The following is a 25671-nucleotide window of genomic DNA, read 5'->3' on the forward strand; positions in this document are numbered from 1 at the left end:
TTTAAAGAATAGCCAGGCATCATCTACTAACAGGATGAGGTCAATGTCATTCCAGGATACCCCGGCCAGGTCGATTAGAAAGGCCTGCTCGCAGAAGTGTTTCAGGGAGCGTTTGACAGTGATGAGGGGTGGTCGTTTGGTCGCAGACTCATTACGGATGCAGGAAATGAGGCAGTGATCGCTGAGATCTTGATTGAAAACAGCAGAGGTGTATTTGGAGGGCGAATTAGTTAGGATGACATCTATGAGGGTGCCCGTGTTTACTGATTTGGGGTTGTACCTGGTAGGTTCATTGATAATTTGTGTGAGATTGAGGGCATCAAGCTTAGTTTGTAGGATGGCCGGGGTGTTAAGCATGTCCCAGTTTAGGTCACCTAGTAGCACGAGCTCAGAAGATATATGGGGGGAAATCAGTTCACATATAGTATCGAGGGCACAGCTGGGGTCAGAGGGAGGTCTATAGCAAGCGGCAACAGTGAGAGACTTGTTTCTGGAAAGGTGAATTTTTAGAAGTAGAAGTTCAACTTGTTTGGGTACAGACTTAGCCTGCAGAGTTCTGTATTACTTTCTATCTTTGCAGTAGATTGCAACACCACCCCCTTTGGCAGTTCTATCTTGGCGTTAAACGTTATAGTTAGCAATGGAGATTTCAGGGTTTTTGGTGGTTTTCCTAAGATTCAGACACGGCTAACACATCAGGGTTGGCAGAGTGTGCTAAAGTAGTGGTTAAAACAAATTTAGGGAGTAGGCTTCTAATGTTAACATGCATGAAACCAAGGCTTTTACGTTTACAGAAGTCAACAAATGAGAACACCTGGGGGGTGGGAGTGGAGCTTGGCACTGCAGGACCTGGATTAACCTCTGCATCACCAGAGGAACAGAGAAGTAGGATAAGGGTACAGCAAAAGATTATACAAACTGGCCGTCTAGCACGTTCAGAACCGAGAGGAAAAGGAGCAGGTTTCTGGGCACAATAGCATAGATTCAAGGCATAGTGTACAGACAAAGATAAGGTAGGATGTGAGTACAGGAGGTGGAACAACATGGTTGGTTAAGGCATATTGAGCAGGGCTAGAGGCTCTACAGTGAAATAAGACAGTAATCACTAACCAGGACAGTAATGGACAAGGCATATTGATATTAGAGAGACGCATGCGTAGCCAAGTGAACATATGGGTCCAGTGAGTGGTTGGGCTGGCTGGGGACACGGCGATTCAGACAGTTAGCAGGCTAACAAGCTAACAGTCAGTAGGCCGGAGCTAAACAAGCTAGCAGCTAGTAGACCAGGGCAAGCTAGCAGTTAGCAGGCCGGGTTAACAAGCAAGCAGTTAGCATGGGCTAGCAGTTAATAGACCAGGCCAAGCTAGCAGTTAGCAGACCGGGTTAGCAAGCAAGCAAGCAGTTAGCAAGGGCTAGCAGTTAGCAGACCGGGCAGGCAAGCTAGCAGTTAGCAGACCAGAGCCCGGCAGTTTATCAGTTAGCAGACCGGGTTAGCAAGCAAGTAAATAGCAGGGGCTAGAAAATTAGCCTTTTGGGGGGGTCGCGATGGGGGTAAGTTTGTTTTTGCCTCTTCGTGGTAGCACAGGAGCCCTGGCCGGGCTAGCTTCAAGCTAAATTGGTACTTGCTCTGGGATGGAAACACTAGCCAGGAGTAGTCATCCGGGATTGCGGTTAGCTAGTTGTGAAGATCCAGATGAAAATGTTCAGTTTGCGGTAGGAAACCGGGGATAAAAATAACAGGTCCGTTATGCTCTGGTTAGAGTAACGTTGTTCGAACTGGCGAGAGCTTTCCGAGCTGAAGGTTAGCTGATGACAGCTGGCAATGGTTTGCTGACTGATATCTGGTAGTTAGCTGGCTAGCTTCAGTTGAGGGATTCCAGATCCGAAGTAAATATAAATACTTTAGGAGAAAAAAGCAGATCCACGCCACATAGGTTGAGACGGGTTGCAGGAGAGTATTTAGATGAGGTTTAGCAAAATATTTTAAAGGATAGGCGACGAAAAATATGTAAAACCATATATACAAGGGACACGACAGGACAAAGACGTCTGACTGCTACGCCATCTTGGATTAAATATCCTGTAATTCATCTCACGTGTAGTGGTCATTCATTGATGTCCTGAAGGGATTTCCCAAAAGTATTCCAGTCTGTCCATGGCTGTTTGATACACTTTTTTACTCACTTTGTCTCTCTCATGGTGTAACAGTGCCCTCATGTGATCAGAAAGAGAGATAGACACAATATAGGTAGATACTTTAAATGCTTTTATTGCTATCCATTTTCATTTTTTTTCCCAGAACAAGATTTATAAAGCGGATGTGAGGGTCACTCAGTGTAAACATGAGACGACAAGAAAAATAGGCAAAGCTTTTCCATTTTTGACACCGTCAAAATTATAATTGTCTTCAATCAAAACAAAAAGGCAGATTTTGTTCTATTATGTAGTTAATGTCTACGGTCACATACAATAACCCCTTAAAAGGCAGACAGTTGTTCTGTAAAGTTTAACAACAAAATTAAACAAAGCAGCAGTTGTTAATTCAAATCTACTTTAAAAGACACCAGAAGGAAGGGGTACAGTAGCCTCATTCCAGGTCTGTTTGTGCTGTCTTGCCAACTCCTATGTGCAGCAGTGGCAAGACAGCATAAATAGATTTGGGACCAGGCTAGGGGTACAGTGGGGGCCAATATTACTTAGACAATACTGTAGAACATGATTAGATCAAAATAAACAGATTCATATCAACTGATTGGATCTTTTAGACCATAGAAATAGTAAACCATAGAAATATAATCTATGGTTTGGACTCTAGTCCATTTCAGGCATAATGGAAACTAAAACTCCAAACACACTGAAACTACATGACATGGATATGTGGGAACTAAGCCATGTGTAATCCTCAAAATAAGCGTGGGTTACCATAGTGACATTGTCTAGGGTGGTCAACAACATCCCAGACTAGAACAGCACTCACGTTTCGGCAACAGAACGACACACGGATTTAGTTACAATTATCACTTCTGAACAAGAAAACATAATACAAGTGCTACTAAACACAGAATTACTTTTCATGTATATCATTCACATATTGTTTTTGTATATATTTTTAAAATAATTAATTTCTTTAATAGTTTTGACTTTGAACAAGACAGACGAGGCAAGGGGGAAAAAAAACAATATTTTACCCGCACTCCTAACACCCTATACGGAAGAGTTGACATGGGATTGGTCGTTTTTGGTGAGTGGTTTAAGAGCTATAGAGTTTTTGGTATGTGGGTGTGAGTCAATGGTTAGACTGGTTTAGCCTATTGATACAGTTGAAGTCGGAAGTTTACATACACTTAGGTTGGAGTCATTAAAACTTGTTTTTCAACCACACAAATGTCTTGTTAACAAACTATATAGTTTTGGCAAGTCGGTTAGGACATCTACTTTGTGCTTGACCAAAGTAATATTTCCAACAATTGTTTACAGATAGATTATTTCACTTATAAGTCACTGTATCACAATTCCAGTGGGTCAGAAGTTTACATACACTAAGTTGACTGTGCCTTTAAACAGCTTGGAAACTCCAGAAAATGATGTCATGGCTTTAGAAGCTTCTGATAGGCTAATTGACATTATTTGAGTCAATTGGAGGTGTACCTATGGAAGTATTTCAAGGCCTACCTTCAAACTCAGTGCCTCTGCTTGACATCATGGGAAAATCAAAAGAAATCAGCCAAGACCTCAGAAAAAAAATTGTAGACCTCCACAAGTCTGGTTCATCCTTGGGAGCAATTTCCAAACGCCTGAAGGTACCACGTTCATCTGTACAAACAAGTATAAACACCATGGGACCACACCGCCGTCATACCATTCAGGAAGGAGACGCGTTCTGTCTCCGAGAGATGAACATACTTTGGTGCGAAAAGTGCAAATCAATCCCAGAACAGCAGCAAAGGACATGGTGAAGATGCTTGAGGAAACAGGTACAAAAGTATCTATTTCCACAGTAAAACAAGTCCTATATCGACATAACCATTCAAAGGCCGCTCAGCAAGGAAGAAGCCACTGCTCCAAAACCGCCATAAAAAAGCCAGTCTACGGTTTGCAACTGAACATTGGGACAAAGATTGTACTTGTTGGAGAAATATCCTCTGGTCCGGTCTGATGAAACAAAAATAGAACTGTTTGGCCATAGTGATCATCGTTATGTTTGGAGGAAAAAGGGGGAGGATTGCAAGCCGAAGAACACCATCCCAACCGTGAAGCACAGGGGTGGCAGCATCATGTTGTGGGGGTGCTTTGCTGCAGGACGGACTGGTGCACTTCACAAAATAGATGGCATCATGAGGGGGGACAATTATGTGAATATATTGAAGCAACATCTCAAGATATCAGTCAGGAAGTTAAAGCTTGGTCACAAATGGGTCTTCCAAATGGACAATGACCCCAAGCATACTTTCAAAGTTGTGTAAAAATGGCTAAAGGACAACAAAGTCAAGATATTGGAGTGGCCATCATAAAGCCCTGACCTCAATCCCATAGAATATTTGTGGGCAGAACTGAAAAACCGTATGACTCAGTTACACCAGCTCTGTCAGGGGGAATGGGCCAAAATTCACCCAAGTTACTGTGGGCAGCTTGTGGAAGGCTACCCAAAACGTTTGACCCAAGTTAAACAATTTAAAGGCAATACACAATTAGTATTTGGTAGCATGTAAACTTCTGACGCATTGGGAATGTGATGAAAGAAAAAAAAAGCTGAAATAAATCACTCTGCTATTATTCTGACATTTCACATTCTTAAAATAAAGTGGTGATCTTAACTGACATTTTACTAGGATTAATTGTCAGGAAATGTGAAAAACTGAGTTTAAATGTATTTGGCTAAGGTGTATGGAAACTTCTGACTTCAACTGTACTTAGATACAGATTGTGTAATGCAGTTTGTGGATCTTTTAGAATGCAACCCTACAGTATGCGACAGGAAGTATTTGCTGATTGGTTCATTTTAGTCCTGAGCCTGGTACCAGCCAATGCCATGCTCCTGATGAGGGAGGACTTTTAGTGATCTTGACAGAACAGCAGTCAACTTCATGCTGATTCTGTCTTTTCTGGTCCACTAGAATGATTTGCTAAACATTATATATTTTTTTAAATATTTTAATGAGACATCCTCATACTTCACACATCAGAAAACACACAATAAAACTGACATCTTATGTCCTTATAGGGAAAAGCTGGAGATCAATCTGCAATCCAACTGTTGAATACTTCATGCCCACAATATATTAACCAAGAAGCCCTTATAGCTAACAGTGGTCAAATCCTCTCTTCTGTGTAGGGGTATAATATACTGTGTCTGTTAGCGCAAACAATCCTGGCTAACTAGACTAGAGGAAGAGCCTCATCAGTGTCCCTTCTGTAATGCAGGGACAAGTTGATGAATGCAGTCCCCTGTGCTAACTATGCCTGGCTTTGGTCAGTCTTAATAGAGCTGCTCTATACCACCTACTCTCAGTCACGACACAGCAGACCGGGGCTCACATACTACCACAAATGCTTGACTGAGCTTGCTTGTTGCAATATAACCAATAGATACGTCTCAACCGTGCAAACCACGCTCATCTGGCACTCCAAGCAGGCTAAAGCAAACACTCAAAAGTATTTGAAGGATTTCAGGTCAGGTACACTGTGTGGGTTGTCTGGGACATTGGTCTGCTTCATGTCTGAGCTACAGGGAATGGACACTCACTCGAACTTAATGTCATTCATTCAAACATTTAAACATTAATTTACACTAACACCAGCATTAAATAAAAGGGAATGCATCATGCAGAATGTTGAAGGATAAAAGGTTGTGCCACTTTTAACTGCTTTAAACGGTAATAGCAGTACATCGACAGTCAGCAAACTCTGATTGAATCTTCCACGGAAGAGTCAGATCGTTAAAAAAACACTCAAAATAAAGCTAACTGACCATTCAAAACCTCAAATCAATAAACAAAAACGGATTAATCTCTTAATCTGTTCTTAATAACCATAAATTGATGCATTAGATGAATGTCTGCATTTGCTGTGCGAGTGAGTGTGTGGTTCCATTTGGCCTGCCACTGGGGGAGAAATCGACATGCATACACATACACTGATCACGTGATGAATCAGAACACACAAAAGCATATTCACAGACATGGCAATCTCCAGTGACAAACACTTCCTCTCCTCTCCCCCTAAATTGCCCCTAGAACACTGATCCAAGATCAGTTTTGCATTTTCACCTGTAATAGTTACAATTAGGAGGGGGTGAGCGTTAAGCTGATCATAGATCTTTGCTTATGGGCAACTCCTCCCCTCTGCTCCACACTCAGGGATCACTCTGTGTTCTCCAGGCCCTCCGTTTCCTCGGGCACTGCCCCCTCTCCCTGGAAGAGTTCTTCCAGCAGTTGCTCTCCGGCACCCCCTGCCCGCGATGCCCAGAACGCGGCGCTCTCCCTCAGGCCCAGGGTGCGCAGTAGTCGGGCGTAGTCCACGAACGCAGCCCCGATCAGCTTATGTGGCGACACATAGGTCAAGGAGAAAACACTGGGAAACAGACAAACCCCAATGCACAGTAAGATCTGGTTGGATAAAGGAGGTGAAGTGTTCAGCCTGTAGTTGAGTGTTAACACTTCTGGCTCTGCACATACTGTGTACCACAACCCCGGAGACTGGGGTTCAATCACCGCCTCAACCCTTCATACTGTTTCACCTATTCATCAATCTCCCTCTTCTGTCTGAATTAAAACATCAAAGTACAAAAGGTAGTGTGGTGTCCACTCTTCAGGTAAAGAAAATAAAGCATGTGAACTGTACTATAAAAGGTACAGTAAGTCCATTCTGTTCCAGACTGCTGTAGTATTAGACTAGACAAACTTTATGTGGGAAAGATTGAGAATAACCTGATTAGCACAGCCAGACTGTATGATGTCTTGACTTTGAAAGGATATTGGTGGAATCGTTGGCCTCCATCACTCCGTACTTCAGACAGGCTTCAATGAAGAGCGCCGCACGGTCAAAGTACCTCATGCTGTCACAGTTGAGATTGATGGATGGATGGGAGAAAGAGGTAGAGAGACAGGAGGGAGAGAGAGAGAGAGGAGGGTGGGGGGGAAGAGACATCAGAGAGAGGTGTGCATCATCACAACTTTCATGTCTCTGTTTTTGAAGCTTCACGTCAACCTGCCAGCCACACGCCTTTCTAAGGTGTCATGGGGAGAGGCACAGTAAAATGCAGGCTGCTACTGAGACAGCAGGTCTAACTTACACAGAGCAGATCAATATTGAATGTGGCGAGAGAAGCAAGGTAGGAGAGCACCACCACACCTTTGAAAATGCTCAAAGTTAGACAATGAGGACCAATTTGGAGTGATGGATAACACAGAGCTGAGCAGAAAGCAGAATAAAGTCCCAGAGGAGCTGCTAATGGGGGAACATGAGAGAGAGAGAGAGAGTGGCTGTTACTGTTACCTTTGTAGCATCTCTCCTACTTTATGGAAGCAGCCCAAGGATAGCAGCACTAGGATGGCCTTAGACTTCTGGTTGACCTGGGGGGAGCAGAGGTGCTCTGCCCAACGCTTTAGCACATCTGAGCTCTCTGCCGGGTTCAGACGCACCTGACACACAGTTGCAGGCACACGCGCATATAGAGGCACAAATAAGCGATCAAGTTATAATTTCAATTATGTTTTATAGGCTTTATCTGAACTACCACTACATTTTATATTACTGTACAGTCTTGATTTGCAACGAACCATCTCCTTGACTCCAGCCCAGCAATATGTTTTGAGAGTTTCTCTGGCCCTAATACTTTAAATGGGATACTGATGATGGACAGATGAGTGAAAGATAAGTTACCTTAGCCAGCCAGGCAGCGCGGTTCCACTCTCCATAGGTCTGCAGGTATCGGCATGCGTCCGCAGCCTTGTCAATCAAACACAGCAGTTGCACTCCCTCTGACAGACGGGAGAAAAAGACAGACAGAGAGAGTGATGGAGTGTGTGAGATGAGGGGGGTTTAGGATTGATTACTAAGGGAAGCTATAACTGTGCTACAAGGCCTTTTTTATGGGCTGTGGAGTTAAACTACCTGTTATGTGAGCTGCTGGGCTGCAGAAGGGGACCGTGGTAATAATACACTGCATAATAATACACTCAACACACTACCTACTCCATAGAACTAGAGGTGGTGGTGTGCAATGGCAGAGGCTCTGCCTAGGCTGGGTATTAGAGCCAAGGTTGGAAGAGCCCATGGCATACACCACAATGGTACCACAGTTGAAACAATAGTCTCTTTGTTGCCACCTGCGTAGATATACAGTATAATACTAGAGTGACTGACATCATCAAACTTAATGGAATTAGTGTTCTATTTAGCTTTATGGCCACCAGTACATGCCAGATTTCCTTTGGCGATCATGATTGTGACCACCAGTTGCTCTGAGAGGGCAGCTTAGAAATAAAATACTAGAGTGGCAGATGTCATATACCTTCCATAAACTAGAGCTATATTTAATTATATGGCTTCCAGTTACCTGCCAGTTTGCCGTTGGCGATCATGTTGGTGGCCACTAGTTTGATGGTGCTCTGGGAGGGCCCTGAGGAGGTGATGGTGGTCACCAGACACGCCTTCAGTGAGTCACAGTAGTAACTGGGGTTGTCAGCACTAGTCTCCAACAGCAACTGCACCGCTCGGTCCGTCTGAGGGAGAGAAGACAGGAGAAGAAAAATGTTAGAAGATTGTTATTTTAAAGGAGGCACTGCCTCCCAAAGCTTGCAACTCTTTTCATTCCTTAATTGGGGATAAAGACCATGAGAGAGAGACAGGGAAGTTGAAGTTGAAGTCTTTCGAAGTCAAGTAAAAATCCAATTAACTTCACAGATCTTCATTGTAAAGGCTTTAAACACAGTTTCCCATGCTTGTTCAATGAACCATAAACAATTAATGAACATGCACCTCTGGAACGGTCGTTAACTTCTTATGGCTGGGGGCGCTATTTTCACGTTCGGATGAAAAGCGTACCCAGAGTAAACTGCCTGCTACTCAGGCCCATAAGCTAAGATATTATTAGTAGATTTGCATAGAACACACACTGAAGTTTCTAAAACTGTTTGAATGATGTCCGTGAGTATAACAGAACTCATAAGGCAGGCGAAAACCTGAGAAAAATCCAACCAGGAAGTGGGAAATCTGAAGTTTGTAGTTTTTCAAGTGATTGCCTATCCAATATAAAGTGTAAAATTTGGTCTGATTGCACTTCCTAAGGCTTCCACTAGATGTCAACAGTCTTTAGAACGTTGTTTCAGGCTTCTACTATGATAGGGGAGCGAATAAGAGCTGTTTGAACCAGTGGTCTGGCAGGGTATCTGTATGGTGGCTGAGCGCTGTACTCAGATTATCGCATGGTGTGCTTTTGCCATAAAGCTTTTTTGAAATCTGACACAGCGGTTGCTTTAAGGAGAAGTTTATCTTTAATTCTATGCATAACACATGTATCTTTCATCAACGTTTATGATGAGTTCCTGTAAATTGAGGTGGCTCTCTGCAAAATCACCGGATGTTTTGGAGTCAAAACATTACTGAACATAACACGCCAATGTAAACTAAGATTTTTGGATATAAATATGAACTTTATCGAACAAAACATACGTGTATTATGTAACATGAAGTCCTATGAGTGCCATCTGATGAAGATCAAAGGTTAGTGATTAATTTTTGACAATGCCACCAGCCATACTGCTCGTTCTGTGCGTGATTTCCTGCAAGACAGGAATGTCAGTGTTCTGCCATGGCCTGCAAAGAGCCCGGGTCTCAATCCAATTGAGCATGTTTGGGACCTGTTGGATTGGAGGGTGTGGGCTAGGGCCATTCCCCCCAGGAATGTCTGGGAACTTGCAGGTGCTTTGGTGGAAGAGTGGGGTAACACCTCACAGCAAGAACTAGCAAATCTGGTGTAGTCCATGAGGAGGAGATGCACTGCAGTAGTTCATGCAGCTGGTGGCCACACCATATACTGACCGTTACTTTTCTTTTGATTTTGACTCCCCTCTTTGTTCAGGGACACATTATTACATTTGTTTGTCACATGTCTGTGGAACTTGTTCAGTTTATGTCTCAGTTGTTGAATCTTATGTTCATATAAATATCTATACGTTAAGTTTGCTGTGAGAGGACGGCTCTTTTTTTGCTGAGAGATGTGTGTGTGTGTGTGTGTGTGTATATATATATATAAAAACTTAAACATTTCATAAGTACTCAGTACTTTGTTTTAGTACATTTGGCAGTGATTACAGAATCGAGTATTCTTGGGTATGATGCTACAAGCTTAACACACGTGCAGATCCTCTCAAGCTCTGTCAGGTTGGATGGGGAGCGTCGCTGCACAGCTAATTTCATGTCTCTCCAGAGATGCTCAATTGGGTTCTATTCCGGGCTGTGGCTGGGCCATTCAATGACATTTAGAGACTTGTCCCGAAGCCACTCCTGTGTTGTCTTGGTTGTGTGTTTAGGGTCATTGTCCTGTTGGAAGGTGAACCTTCACCCCAGTTTGAGGTCCTGAGCGCTCTGGAGCAGGTTTTCATCAAGGATCTCTCTGTACTTTGCTCTGTTCATCATTCCCTCGATATGACAATCCGCTTGGAGTTTGCTAAAAGCACCTAAAGACTCTCAGACCATGAGAAACAAGATTATCTGGTCTGATGAAACAAAGACTGAACTCTTCGGCCTGAATGCTAAGTGTCACGTCTGGGGGAAACGTTGCACCATCAATACGGTGAAGCATGGAAGTGGCAGCATCATGCTGTGGGTATGTTTGTCAGTGGCATAGACTGGGAGACTAGTCAGGATTGAGGGAAAGATGAACGAGACAAAGTCCAGATAGATCCTTGATGAAAACCTGCTGGAAAAGTGTCCTCCATTCGCTATTTAAGTGCAGAGATTACATGTATTTTTTCACCTGCCCCCGTTTCAAGTCAGGTGCATGTTAATGGTCAATTCTAAATTAAAACGAGCTTCACACATATATTATTTAGTATATGTAAAGCCAAGATTAAATCAAGAATAGTCTGTTGGGTTCTGTAGCTCAGTTGGTAGAGCATGGCGCTTGTAACGCCAGGGTAGTGGGTTCGATTCCCGGGACCACCCATACGTAGAATGTATGCACACATGACTGTAAGTCGCTTTGGATAAAAGCGTCTGCTAAATGGCATATATTATTATTATTATTATTAAAATTAGCCTATCACTTACGAATGTAAGGGAACTCCCCCCTGAAATGGACAAAAATGAATGGGAACATATTGGCACTGTAACAACCATATACACGGTGTCCAATACCACTCAATTTGGCGTTGTTTCATTCAAAGTTGATTGCAAATGCTATACGGCAAATGCCAAGTGTAACACTGCAAAAATCCAACAGATGGCGAGTGCGCTCCACCGTGATTTTTCATATTGCAAATGTAACACAAGTCAAGACCCAAAAGTACAATTTTGAAAAATTGAACATTTTTTAAAAACTTATTTAAAACCCCCCCTTGGAAATTGTTTTGATTTTTTTTCTTCAATAACACATGTATAAGAGCTGTATCAACATACTTTAGTCATATTTTATTATCATCATTTAAAAAAAAACTTGTGCATAAGGCATATATTTTTGCAATATGATTTCATAGGAAGTCAAAAGTCAAAGTCGAGTCACTTTTTTTTTTGGCCAAATGCCATAAGAAATGTCCAAATGCAATTTGAAAGATTTGAAAGTGTCAAATCAGGATGTTATTTGCCATGTACTATCAATGGAAGTCGGTTTACAAACGCAAAAGTCAGTGAACCATGTCCAAAAGGCATTTATACTGCCAAAATGATATATAGCACTATGTTAAGCCATGAATCAACCTAGATGGTATATTTGTCATGTATGATGAGGGAGAAGTGGGACTGTTTTTTTACAGATTTTTTGAAAAACGTCTAAAATGACAAATGACTATTGGATGGGCACGGGTGGGGGGTGAATGTCATTTTGGTGATGGTACCTCACTGTTTAAACATATTGCAAATGGACAAAAGTCAGCCAGCAAGTAAACGTCCATCAGTCAATTAGATGTCATTCTGACACCAAACTGATACAAACTGACACCACACCAACATTTTCCAACTAGTTTAGAAGCCAACTATCACATAGAACCTTCTGGAGCCACATAACTCACCACACACTATCGACCTGAGCGCTAGAACAGGTTTCTAAAGTTTCAGAACTCTAGGTCTGATGGTTCTTTAACTGTTCGAACAAAGGTAACTATTGCAGGCACTGTCTGTCTCTACGCACCACACTGTGTCCCTCCGTCCAAGCTGTGTGTGTGTGTGAGAGAGAGAGTTTTTCTTGGAAATTTTATGGGAGAAATGACTGACTTACAGTTCATGAGGGTTGCCTAATCACACATATAAAGTTTTGAAAAGATCTGACCTTTTAACCCTTCGAAACAGCACCTATGACACAATTTTAAGGCACTTCCGGTTGACACAGGAAGCTGAAAGTGAACACATATCCTCCTTGCGGTAGGCACTTATAGAATTTTGAGATATAAGTATTTACGTTAAGAACTGACTTATTTATGGAGGGGTTAGTGAGTGTGCGTTATTTCAGAAAATCACAGAAATCTCGCAGAGCTCCGAAGCACCCTTGAAAAAGATGTGTGAACACACTGCAACTGGATCTGTAATAAAAAAAAATATATATTTTTTTGAACATCACCAATTTGACATTGTACGATTTCTCTTAAAATGACGATAGATAAAAGGCTGATTCTTTTTTTATTGACACCGTAGGTTCATTTACTTTGACGTGAAGCGGTAATATTATTGCTATATTTTCATTTTAGACCTTTAATCCCAGAAAAATGGCCATAACTCAAAAAACATTGAGGCATAGACGCCATCTTGTTCGGGGACAACTGCCCATTATGCCAAACCTATGCTCACCAAGTTTCGTCTTCAAAATATTTTCCATTTAGGAGATAAGGCCACGTAGTGATTGGTGATGTTTTGTACATTTGCAATATGATTCCATTCGCCCTCGTGGGATTTACCGGGAGAGCGGAAAAATGACCAAAATTTGATAATGTTATAAAAACGGAAACCGAATGTCCGAGAAAGTTTGTTTGATGACTTCCTGGAAGGTCCGGCCCTGCTGCACGGCCCGACGCCGTCCGCAAATTTTAGAAACGTTGTCGGACGTCTAGTAAGGGACCGTACATTTGCAATGTGAACTTTCTCGCTAACCATATGGCGAATGTCAAAATGTTCCCTCAAGGTATGATATGTTATCACTTGTGAATGATGAACAGGTTAAGGCAAGAAACAATATTATTATATATATATTTTTTTACTTAGTCGAATCATAGTTGCACACGTTTTGATAAGGTTTGTAATCACAACTAAAGTGGCCAAATAAATTCTTAAAAAGAAGCACATTAATACACTTTACAATACTGTATGCAGCACGAGTTTCAAGTTTTGGGAAGATAATTTTCACCATAAAAATGCATAACATGCATAATCACATTTGTGGTCAATTTTGATAATGTTGTTTTCCCGCTAATGGAACATTCGCGCTTATAGCCTACTGCCGTGTGTGCAACGCTGCGCTTATAATGTGAAGAAAGTGAAATAGTTCATCAACAATTTCAGCTAAACGTTCTGATCTGTTGCGTCAGCCTCATTTCGCAAAATCCTTTTTCAATTTTATTTTATTATAGTGGTTGTGTTAATTTGGGATCTATCGCATCCCACAACTGTCCCAGATTATGATTGGAATATTTATTTCTCGCACAGAATAGTTCAACTTTTGTACTATGGGGGATAGTAGATTGACATAGGCTAGTGCTTTTGCTGTCTTCAGGCATACTCATCTTGTTGGCTGACAAAAAGTAAATGTGGACAGTTCTTAAAATATCTTCAATATGCACCTCGGAATTGGATAAGGACACGGCAGTTGCGTCCCCGATGTGTCGGTCTTCACTTGTAGCCTGTGAGAAAGACCAGATGATGTGATGGAGCTGTGTGAGTGAGGTGAGTGGTGCGTCGGAGCAGGAAGCACACATGGAGAAGGGCTGCAAAAGGCATAGATTTTTTTAGGGTGCATTATGAACAGACACCCTGTTGTGAATAACTCAGAACAGGTTACTGAGAAAGGTGTGCTTGAAAGGATGCACATAACTCTGCAATGTTGGGTTGTATTGGAGAGTCTGTCTTATATAATTTTCCACACACAGTCTGTGCCTGTAGTTAGTTTTCCTGCTAGTGAGGGCCGAGAATCCACTCTCACATAGGTACATGGTTGCAAAGGGCATCAGGGTCTTAACAGCGTGATTTGCCAAGGTAGGATACTCTGAGCGCAGCCCAATCCAGAAATCTGGCACTGGCTTTTGATTAAATGTAATTTTCACAGAACCGCTTGTTGCAATTTCGATGAGGCTCTCTTGTTCAGATATCGGTAAGTGGACTCGAGGCAGGGTATGAAAGGGATAACGAATCCAGTTGTTTGTGTCATGCGTTTTGGAAAAGTACCTGCGTAATTGCACACCCAACTCACTCAGGTGCTTCGCTATAGGCCAGATAGGACAGTCGTGTGAGAAACGTCATCATCATGCAAACGGTCAGACAAGTGAAAATTATGGTCAGTAAAGAAAACTTTAAGCTCATCGCTCAATTTCAAAAAAACGTGTCAATACTTTGCCCCTTGATAACCAGCGCACTTCTGTATGTTGTAAAAGAGTTACATGGTCGCTGCCCATATCATTGCATAGTGCAGAAAATACACGAGAGTTCAGGGGCCTTGTTTTAACAAAGTTAACCATTTTCACTGTAGCGTCCAAAACGTCTTTCAAGCTGTCAGGCATTGCCTGGGCAGCAAGAGCCTCTCAGTGGATGCTGCAGCGTACCCAAGTGGCATTGGGAGGAACTGCTTGCATGTGCGTTACCACTCCACTATGTCTCCATGTCATGGCTATTGCGCCATTAGTACAGATAGCAACACATCTTGACCACCAAAGTCCATTGGATGTCACAAAGCTGTCCAGTACTTTAAAAATATCTCCTGTTGTTCTGGTTTCCAGTGATATGCAGAAGAGGATGTCTTCCTTAATTGACCCCCCATAAACGTAACGGACATATACAAGTACCTGTGCCAGGTCCGCCACGTCTGTTGACTCATCCAGCTATAAAGCACTGGCTTGTATGCGAAGCAGTAATTGTTTCAAAACATCTCCTGCCATGTCACAGATGCATCGTTAAACAGTGTTGTTTGATGAAGGCATTGACTGTATAATTCTTTGGGCCTTTTCCTCCCGCATTGTCCCAGCAATAAACAATTAGCACTTAAATGGCGAATGGATTGGGGTTTGTGATTCATTAATTTTCATTAAAGCCAGTTAGGCTACTCCAGTTGTATTGCAAAGCAATGTGCCAAATTAGCAGTTGAGAAATAAATATAGTAGCCTCGCAATAGAAATCTGGGATCCTGAATTTGACAGTCCCTTACAGGCAGCTCAGTGGCATGTAAAATTCGGTATTTCATATTACAGTAAGCCTACACCTACTGTAATATAAAATGGTATCAACGCAAGTACTGTACACAGTACAATACCGAAAATGAACTGTATTATACTGTAAAAACAAATGCCACCATAATCAGAATGAATGGATGAATGAAATGAATTGAGGGGAGAGGTTTGTATTTCACAGTATTTTACTGTAATTACAAGGGATTGGTAAAAGCAAGTGTTTACACATTACAGCATATTAATAAATTGTTGGTGTTTTATTTCACTTGCATTTCTAGAGGCCTTAAAACCTCTGGGATATTCGGGATGGTAGCGTCCCACCCTGCCAACAGCCAGTGAAAGTGCAGGGCGACAAATAAAAAAAAATCTCAATTAAAATTCCTCAAGCATACAAGTATTTTACACAATTTTAAAGATTAAATTCTCGTTAATCCAGCCAGTGTCTGAATTCAAAGAAGACTTTACAGCGAAAGCACCACAAACGATTATGTTAGGTCGCTACCAAGTCACAGAAAAACACAGCCATTTTTCAGCCAAAGAGAGGAGTCACAAAAAGCAGTAATATGGATAAAATGAATCACTAACCTTTGATGATCTTCATCAGATGACACTCTTAGGACTTCATGTTACACAATACATGTATGTTTTGTTCGATAAAATGCTTAATTATATCCAATATTGGCATGTTATGTTCAGTAATTCCAAAACATGCAGTGATTTTGCAGAGAGCCACATCAATTTACAGAAATACTCATAATAAATATTGATGAAAGATACAACTATTATACATAGAACTTTAGATAAACTTCTCCTTAATGCATCCGCTTTGTCAGATGTAAAAAAAAATATATGGAAAAAGCACACCATGCAATAATCTGAGTACGGCGCTCAGAGACCAAATAAGCCAAAAAAGATATCTGCCATATTGTGCAGTCAACAGAAGTCAGAAATAACATTATAAATATTCACTTACCTTTGATGTTCTTCATCAGAATGCATTCCCAGGAATCCCAAGGTTCTAAAGACTGTTGACATCTAGTGGAAGCCCTAGGAAGTGCAACATGACCAATATCCCACTGTATCTTCGATAGGCTACGAGTTGAAAACCTACAAAGCTCAGATTTCCCACTTCCTTGTTGGATTTTTCTCAGGTTTTCGCCTGCCATATGAATCCTGTTATACTCACAGACATCATTCAAACAGTTTTAGAAACTCCAGAGTGTTTTCTATCTGAATATACTAATTATATGCATATAAGCTTTAAAGGCTGAGTAGCAGGCAGTTTACTCTGTGCACTGTATTCATCCAAGCTATTCAATACTGCCCCCCAGTCACCAAAAAGTTAACAAAGGCTTCCAAAACTGGCAGTGACTACAGACCAAAAGAACATGGCAAAACATCTCAACCATTTAAGGTTTAAGACTTGCTGCCACTCCAATCTGTACCCTATACGGTGACTTCAGAAAAGTATTCATACCCCTTGACTTGTTCCATATTTTGTTGCGTTAAAGCCTGAATTAAACATGAATTAAATTGAGATGTTTAGTCACTGGCCTAAACACAATAACACCCCATAATGTAAAGATTTTTTATATTTTTTTTAACAAATTCATGAAAATGTAAAGCTTAAATGTCTTGAGTCAGTAAATATTCAGCCCCTTTGTTATGGAAAATCAAAATAAGTTCAGGAGTAAAAATGTGCTTAACAAGTCACAAAATAAATTGCATGGACTCACGTCGGTGTGCAATAACAGTGTTTAACAGGATTTTTGAATGACTACCTCATCTCTGTACCCCACACACACAATTATCTATAAGGTCCCTCAGTCGAGCACTGAAATTCAAACACAGATTCAACCACAAAGACCAGGGAAGTTTTCCAATGCCTTGCAAAGAAGGGCACCTATTGGTAGATGTGTAAAAAAGAAGAAGATTGAATTGAATATCCCTTTGAGCATGGTAAAGTTATTAATTACACTTTGGATGGTGTATCAATACACCCGGTCACTACAAAGATACAGGTGTCCTTCCTAAATCAGTTGCCGGAGAGGAAGGAAACTGCTCAGGGATTTCACCATGAGGCCAATGGTGACTTTTAAACAGGTACAGTGTTTAATGGCTGTGATGGGAGAAAACAGAGTATGGATCAACAACATTATTGTTACTTCACAATAATAACCTAATTGACAAAGTGAAAAGAAGGAAGCCTGTACAGAACACAAATATTCCAAAGCATGCATCCTGTTCGCAACAAGACACTAAAGAAAAAGCGCAAAACATGTGGCAAAGCAATAAACATTTTCTTCTGAATACAAAGTGTTATGTTTAGGGCCAATCCATTGCAACACATTACTGATTACCACTCTCTATATTTTCAAGCATAGTGGTGGCTGCATCATGTTATGGGTATGCTTGTAATCGTTATGGACTGATGAGGATAAAGGATACAAATAAATGGAATGGAGCTAAGGACAGGCAAAATCCTTGAAGAAAATAGGGTTCAGTCTGCTTTCCACCATACACTGGGAGATTAATTCACCTTTCAGCAGGACAATAACCTAAAATGCAAGGCCAAACCCTTGCTTACCAAGAAGAAACTGAATGTTGCTGAGTGGCCGAGTTACAGTTTGACTTAAATTTAAAATCTATGGCAATACCTGGAAATGTCTGTCTAGCGATGATCAACAACCAATATAACAGAGCTTGAATCACATTGAAAAGAATAAGGAGCATGTTGCACAATCCAGGTGTAGAAAGCTCTTAGAGACTTACCCAAAAAGACTCACAGCTGTAATTGATGCCAAAGGTGCTTCTACAAAGTATTGACTCGGGGGTTTGAAATGCAGAATGAATATTTCTGCATTTCATTTTCAGTACATTTGCAAAGAAAATAAAATACATAAGAATTTGTTCTTAACTGACTTGCCTAGTTAAATAAAAAATGTATATATTTTTTCATTCTCTCTCACAGGTGCAATAAATATAGCCTCTTACAAGGCATGCATCAAAAAATGTTAATACGACAGAAAGAACAATACCATGCGCCCACTAGTGGTGAAAAGGTTTTTGACACTCCAAAGATACGGTACTGTATTCTGTGGGGTGGAATTACAGTACCATTAGAAATTGAATAATTCTGTCCCCAGCCACAAAATGTACCATCATTTACAGTATGCTGCAGTAAAAAAAATAGTATTTTACTGTTGATAATACCCAACATTACTGTATAAATTACAAATCAAATCACATTTAACTTGATATAGTGTATAGAAATGTTCCGCAATAACTGGGCTTATAAGAACACATTTCATTCCACGCATCAACAAGCTATTTTAGGAGCTGGCTCTCACTGCGCGACATGTGCTATTCTGATGAAACTCAATGCCAGGGGTCTCCAAACCTGTTCCTTAAGCGCTAACCCTCCTGAAGGTTTTCGGTCCAACCTCAGATGATACTAACCCGTTTCAGCTTATCAACCAGCTAATTATTAGCCTCACATTCCAAAATGTGTTCCAATGGTATGAAGTGTTTGATTCGATTTTTGATTATATTTGCATTGATGTCAGAGTGATTAGAGGGACAATAGAGCGCCCCGAATATGAGGCCATTAGCAACTTGAGGTACTTTAGCAAGTTTGGTAGGCTACTAATGACCATCAGCGGTACGAGTGGTGGCATTCATACAGAACGCAGTTTTGGAGTCGCCTTGTCACCGCAACTCAGCGGTCACGTAGAATTTGACAACGGTCATAACTGGTAACTGCCGGTGTGGCTGTAATACAGTCACCTTAACAGCCCTATTGGCGCGTCTTCATCCTCCACTGACAGGGGTGTTGGAGGGAAAGCGAGCAACAACACTCATCCCTGTCCATCAGGCTCCACTCAGAGTGGAGGCTGGGAGAGAAGGGGTGAGAGAAAGAGGGAGCGAGCAGAAAGAACAGTGTGTGCGTTGTAAATATTTTGTGTATGAAAGACAGACTGCAGTATATGTTCTTCTGCAGGTGTGCTCAGGCGTGTGTGTGTGTGTACAAGTGTGTGTGCAAAATAGAGATTTAGTCTGAAAGAATACAGTATATTGTATTTGTGTGTGCATATGACAACTTCTACAGAAGCCCATACAGTAGTGTAAAGAAAGTAGTACTGACCTGTCCCAGCAGGAGGAGCTGGTCAGCACACTTCTTGGTGTGTTCATAACTGGACCTCTTCACCTCCTGTAGATGGACTCGCTCCAACTGGAACCTCTGTTACAACACAAAGAGAACGAGATTTAGAGAAAGAGGACGAGATGGAGAGATTATTATTTAACCTTTATTTATCCAGATTCGTATCATTGAAATAAAAATCTATTTTACAAGAGAGACCTGTTTCAAGATGGCAGCCATCAACAGTTACTAAAGTTACACACATATAGAGTAAAGGTACATTCAATTACGTTACAAACAAAAGATAGCAAACGCAATCCTCAAATCACGTGGTATAAGTGGCAATCACAATTGTCATCTACATATTTAATCGACCAACCTCCTCTTAAATTCCCGAAATATATATATATTTTTTGACCTGGTGAGATTGTTCATGAGATCATTACATGAGTAGAGATGGTGAAGAAGAGAAAGTATGAGAGACAGGAGATGGAGAGTAAAGAAGGTAAATGGATAGAGACTAGGTAAAGAGAACATGTCATTTTGTTTAAATATTCAAGAATCGTTATTTTATTGCACTGCCAAGCTCCAGACATGTATATTCCGCACCAACCCATCACAATGATTGCATTTAATGTTCACTGCAGGATCATTTCTGAAACTCAGACAAATGCATGAAAGTGTTTTCAGAACAAAGAAGAAAAGTAATAAAATCTAGAATTACATTATCTAGTGGATAGACTCGAGCTAATCAGAGTATTATAAGAGGACTGATGAGAAGCTACTGGGCAGAAAAAGTGCTGTGTACCAAACATTACCTAGTTAAATAAAGGATAAATACAAATATATAAAATACCAAAGTTCTCTATGACAACTAAGGGGATAGTGCTAAACACACATGTTCACTGCAGGTAAATGTAGTGTTCAGAACATGTTGGTGCAACAGTTGAAAATGGACAGAGGAAGAGAGGCTGTTTTGGTGCCATCATCTTCCCCATCTGCTACACCATCTTAGTTAACCTGCTAAAGCTAAAGAAGAGAGCAAAAGTGTGGAGGCAAGCTGAGCCTGTTGAAGCGAGCCTGAACTAAGAGACTTTTAAGAGAATTTTGACAGAGATTGAAAAGTGTCTTGTTACTTGAAGTTGACCTTTGCTTATTGTCTACGTTCAGGGGGGGTTCTGTTTTAACATGTTCTGACCACAGTCCTGCCATGACTCTCCTGTGATGATCCAAAGGACCAGGTTACAGTGGATCAGCTCTACAGAGCTCTCTCTCTCTCCCATAGAGGGGGAGAGGGATGGATGTGTTTTTTTTAATGACACCTCAATCGTAAACCATAGGCAACAGACGATTCCTTTTGTGGCCTAATTTTGACAAATGGACAAATGGAATGTCTCTGTGTTATATTAGAGTTTACCGCCCAAGAACTTCAACATCAAACCATGGACACTGGGATATTGGGACTTATGAGAGATGGAATATGTGATTTTGGGATGTCATTAAAAGTTACATGAAGACGTTATAACGAAAACATTGTAACTTGAATAATTTGCATACGGTGTATGTCATGTTTACATGCTTTGCGTTGTGTGAAAAATATCCAGGATAAAGAGAATGTTTTGTGACGATAAGATTCTGATTTTATTTCTCTAACGAGATCATAGTAAATTGTGATACCTTGCCTCTTAACTAGCTACACCCCAGGGAACCCAGAGAGCGTGTCAGCAAGACGTTAACACCCCCTTTCTACCCGAGAGTATAAAGCATTTTAGTTAAGAATTAACATATCAGAATAGAAGGGCCACAAGCTGCAGCGGAGGTCTACAATTAGTCACAACCCCGAAATGCAACACGACTTTGAAGAAGACAAAGGAACCTCATAACAATCAATGATACAGTTGAGTACTGAGTACTGTATCTAAGGTGATGAATTTCAGCAGGACCATACGGTTCTTCTCTTCAAATCATTGTTTGTCCACACGGCTTTTATCACCAATCTGGGATCATCGACACGGCTGATTAGCTGTCCTCAGGAGACCACTCTTCCTGAACGAGTGCAAATAAACAGACAACTAAGAAGGACAATATGACATATTGTGGACAACCAGACTTACACCCGAGAACAAAGGAGAAGGCCATTCAAAGAACAAGGCGAACCCTTATCACCAAGCTGAACCTGGCCCACGAAGGCCTGGGCCCAACAGAAATACACTAACAAAGCCATTCAACGCGTTAAAAAAAAGTCCCCTTTTCAGTCTTTCAAAGATAATTCGTCAAATCCAAATGACTTCACAGATCTTCATTTATAAAGGTTTTAAACACCGAACCATAAACAATTAATGAACATGCACCTGTGGAACGTCGTTAAGACACTAACAGCTTACAGACAGTAGGCAATTAAGGTCAGAGTTATGAAAACTTATGAAGACAGCACTACAGGGAGACGGGACAGACAGCTGATCGTCCCCGCAGTGGCAGACCATGTGTAACAACACCTGCAGAGGATCGGTACATCCGAACATCACACCTGCGGGACAGGTAAGGGATGGCAACAACTGCCAGAGTTACACCAGGAATGTACAATCCCTCCATCAGTACTCAGACTGTCCGCAATAGGCTGAGAGAGGCTGGACTAAGGGCTTGTAGGCCTGTTGTAAGGCAGGTCCTCACCAGACATCAACGTCAAAAACGTCACATATGGGCACAAACCCACCATCGCTGGACCAGACAGGACTTGCAAAAAGTGCTCTTCACTGCTGAGTTGCGGTTTTGTCTCACCAGGGGTGATGGTCAGATTCACGTTTATCATCGAAGGAAGGAGCGTTATACTGTACTGCCTGTACTCTGGAGCGGGATCGATTTGGAGATGGAGGGTCCGTCATGGTCTGGGGCGGGGTGTCACATCATCATCGGACTGAGCTTGTTGTCATTGCAGGCAATCTCAATGCTGTGCGTTACAGGGAAGACATCCTGCTCCCTCATGTGGTACCCTTCCTGCAGGCTCATCCCTCCAGCATGACAATGCCACCAGCCATACTGCTTGTTCTGTGCATGATTTCCTGCAAGACAGGAATGTCAGTGTTCTGCCATGGCCAGCATAGAGCCCAGATCTCAATCCCATTGAGCACGTCTGGGATCTGTTGGATCGGAGGGTGAGGGCTATGGCCATTCCACCCAAAAATGTCTGGGAACTTGCAGGTGCCTTGGTGGAAGAGTGGGGTAACATCTCACCGCAAGAACTGGCAAATCTGGTATAGTCCACGTACTTCATGCAGCTGGCGGCCACACCAGATACTGACCCTTACTTTTGATTTTGATTTGACCCCCCCTTTGTTCAGGGACACATTATTCAATTTGTGTAAGGAACTTGTTCAGTTTGTCTCAGTTGTTAAGGTCATTCAAATATTTACACTTGTTAAGTTTGCTGAAAATAAACGCAGTTGACAGTGAGGACGTTTCTTTTTTTTTCTGAGTTTACATACATTACTTCTTACCCATAAGATAGGCAGTTTGGGGCAAGGTATTAGGGCTAAACGAAGCGTAGCTTACAAATGTATCCAATTGTTTTTTTCTCTCTCGTTCTATATTTCCATCTTGGGTAATCAGTGTCCGCTAGGGACTTGTCATCGTATTACGTTTCTATTCAATAACCTATACCGTATGTATATGCGTATCTTATGTTATCACTTAGCTTATTAGTGAATAAATAACCAAATCAATTTGTGTGGTACGGAATGATCAGTGAGACCCGGGTTTGTGCGCATTGACAGAGTTTACAATCTTCAGAATGAGACTGATATGAGGAAATTATTATTATTGATATCTATATATTCTTGATTTAATTCGGGAAATGGTAAATCATGGAACAAACTTTTCCCATGGTGCCCCAAATTCCTAATGAGTTAATTGTTACATGATTAATTTCATTGAGTAATAAACATAGTAGGTAATTATTCGATGAATAGCAGTCATCACATGAATGATAATGGAGTGTCGTGACGTGACTGTTTTAAAATGAGTGAAGTCGATGGACGTTTGTTTGGTGTTATATCTACACTCCATTACTATCAATTCAGTGGAGACAACGGAGGGTGTTAAGTGTTATATTCACACTCAATCACTTGAAGAGATGGTGGAGTGTGGCTAGCACTGAAGGGTGTTTCCATAGGAGGCGGCCCAATTTCATTATAAAAGGGAGAAGTAGGATGATGGATATTCATTCTTCTTCTTCTTCTTCTTCTTTTGGATGTTGTGGGCGGTGGAGGCTGGTGAGGCGGACCTGTGGGAGAGCAGGCTCATTGTGGTGGTTGGAGTGGAGTTAACTGTCAAACGTGGTGTCCATGTTTGGTACCGTTCTGTTTGTTCCGGCCATTGCGGTGGGCCCATCGTCTTATGGCTCCTTTCACCGGCCTCTACTGCTGGTGAGTATTCTTTGGCAGTTTTACTTAAACACTGGGGAGCTAGTTACGCATGTCTGTCTTTACTTTTAGAGGGAAAATGTACTTGATACGATTGTGATGCCCTGGATAAGAGCATCTGCTAAATGACTAAAATGTCAAAGGTAACTAGAGCTTTTATTCAATTCAGAGATTAATTATGTGTCAACCACCTGCTTTGGACATAAAACCAAATACAAATAATAATATTTGTCTTATTGTTCAGTAGGTTCAAAAGCCTTCCATAGGCATAGACTGTCAGTGTCCTCTCATTAGGCTCATGTTATGGTGATTTTGGAATACTCTGACAAATGTATTTTTGACTGAAAGCTCATCACATCTTACCTAATGTTGCAGATAATCTTTCTTCATGTTGATATTAGTGGGCAATGGGCATGTAGCTGAAGTGTCTCAGTGTAGGAGTGCCGATCTTGGATCAGTTTTGCCTTTTAGATAACAAGGAATAACATTGTGGGGGTCCTGATCCTCCAACTCCGAGAAGCTTGATCTATACAGCCCATGGACTATGATATGACTTGACACTAGTGAACAATGGACAGTGTACCAGCAGCACTTGTGCTCTGAGTCTTTCATCATTGTCTACTTTCATCTCATGGGCATGGCATCAGAGGAATAAGACTTTTTTCAACATTTAAAAGGGGAGGGGAGAAATTGGTCTGGCTCTCACAGATGTTGACCAGACAAATAAAAACCGGACATTATTGTTACGACGCTTTCAAGCATTGAAGTGATTTTTCTAGGGAAACAGTTCTAGTTATTTGATGTATTATTATATATTTTTTTATTTTCTTGAATTTCACCCCTTTTTCTACCCAATTTCGTGGTATCCAATTGTTTTTTCGTAGCTACTATCTAATCTCATCACTACAACTCCCGTACGGGCTCGGGAGAGACGGAGGTTGAAAGTCATGCGTCCTCCGATACACAACCCAACCAAGCCGCACTGCTTCTTAACACGGCCAGTTACGACAGACCCTGGGCGCGAACACAGACCCTGGGTGACACAGCTGGCGCTGCAGTACAGCACCCTTAACCACTGCACCACCCGGGAGGTCCGGCTATTTGATGTATTGAGTAGAACAACTACCAGTCAACAGAAAAAGCTTTCTTATTTGGTTTATGTGTCAATGCCATTTCTTATGATAATACGTATTGTTAAATTACACTTTGAACATGTAAATATATGGAACAAAAATAAACTCAATTATGCAACAACTTAAAAGATATGACTGAGTTACAAATCATATGAAGAAATCAGTCAATTGAAATGCATTAGGCCCTAATCTATGGATTTCACATGACTGATATGCATCTGCACAGATACTTCAAAAAATATATGCTTTCCAATGGGCCTTAGGATTTTGTCGGGGTCCATTCAAACTGCCATCAATAAAATGCAATTGTGTTAGATGTCCATAGCTTAAGCCTGCCCATACCATAACTTCCCCACCAAAACGGCTCGCCCACATGATGCCATACATGTGGTCTGCGG

At 41.4% G+C, this 25671-nt stretch overlaps 1 protein-coding gene across 2 annotated transcripts in view; it reads right to left on the bottom strand.

Annotated features, from left to right (window-relative positions):
• Nucleotides 1-2245: 2245 nt before the first annotated feature.
• The window catches only part of wdr11 (WD repeat domain 11), a 132329-nt gene continuing 108903 nt past the window's right edge, over nucleotides 2246-25671 (bottom strand). For both annotated transcript variants that reach the window (XM_052498280.1, XM_052498279.1), the window contains exons 24-29: nucleotides 19726-19821; nucleotides 8558-8723; nucleotides 7882-7979; nucleotides 7495-7640; nucleotides 6972-7054; nucleotides 2246-6538 (exon numbers count right to left, since the gene is read on the bottom strand). In XM_052498280.1, the coding sequence (XP_052354240.1) occupies nucleotides 6360-6538; nucleotides 6972-7054; nucleotides 7495-7640; nucleotides 7882-7979; nucleotides 8558-8723; nucleotides 19726-19821 (768 nt within the window). In that variant the 3' untranslated portion in view covers nucleotides 2246-6359. The remainder of the gene's footprint in view (nucleotides 6539-6971; nucleotides 7055-7494; nucleotides 7641-7881; nucleotides 7980-8557; nucleotides 8724-19725; nucleotides 19822-25671) is intronic.

The sequence above is a fragment of the Oncorhynchus keta genome, chromosome 36 (assembly GCF_023373465.1).
Source record: "Oncorhynchus keta strain PuntledgeMale-10-30-2019 chromosome 36, Oket_V2, whole genome shotgun sequence".
NCBI classification, from domain to species: domain Eukaryota; kingdom Metazoa; phylum Chordata; class Actinopteri; order Salmoniformes; family Salmonidae; genus Oncorhynchus; species Oncorhynchus keta.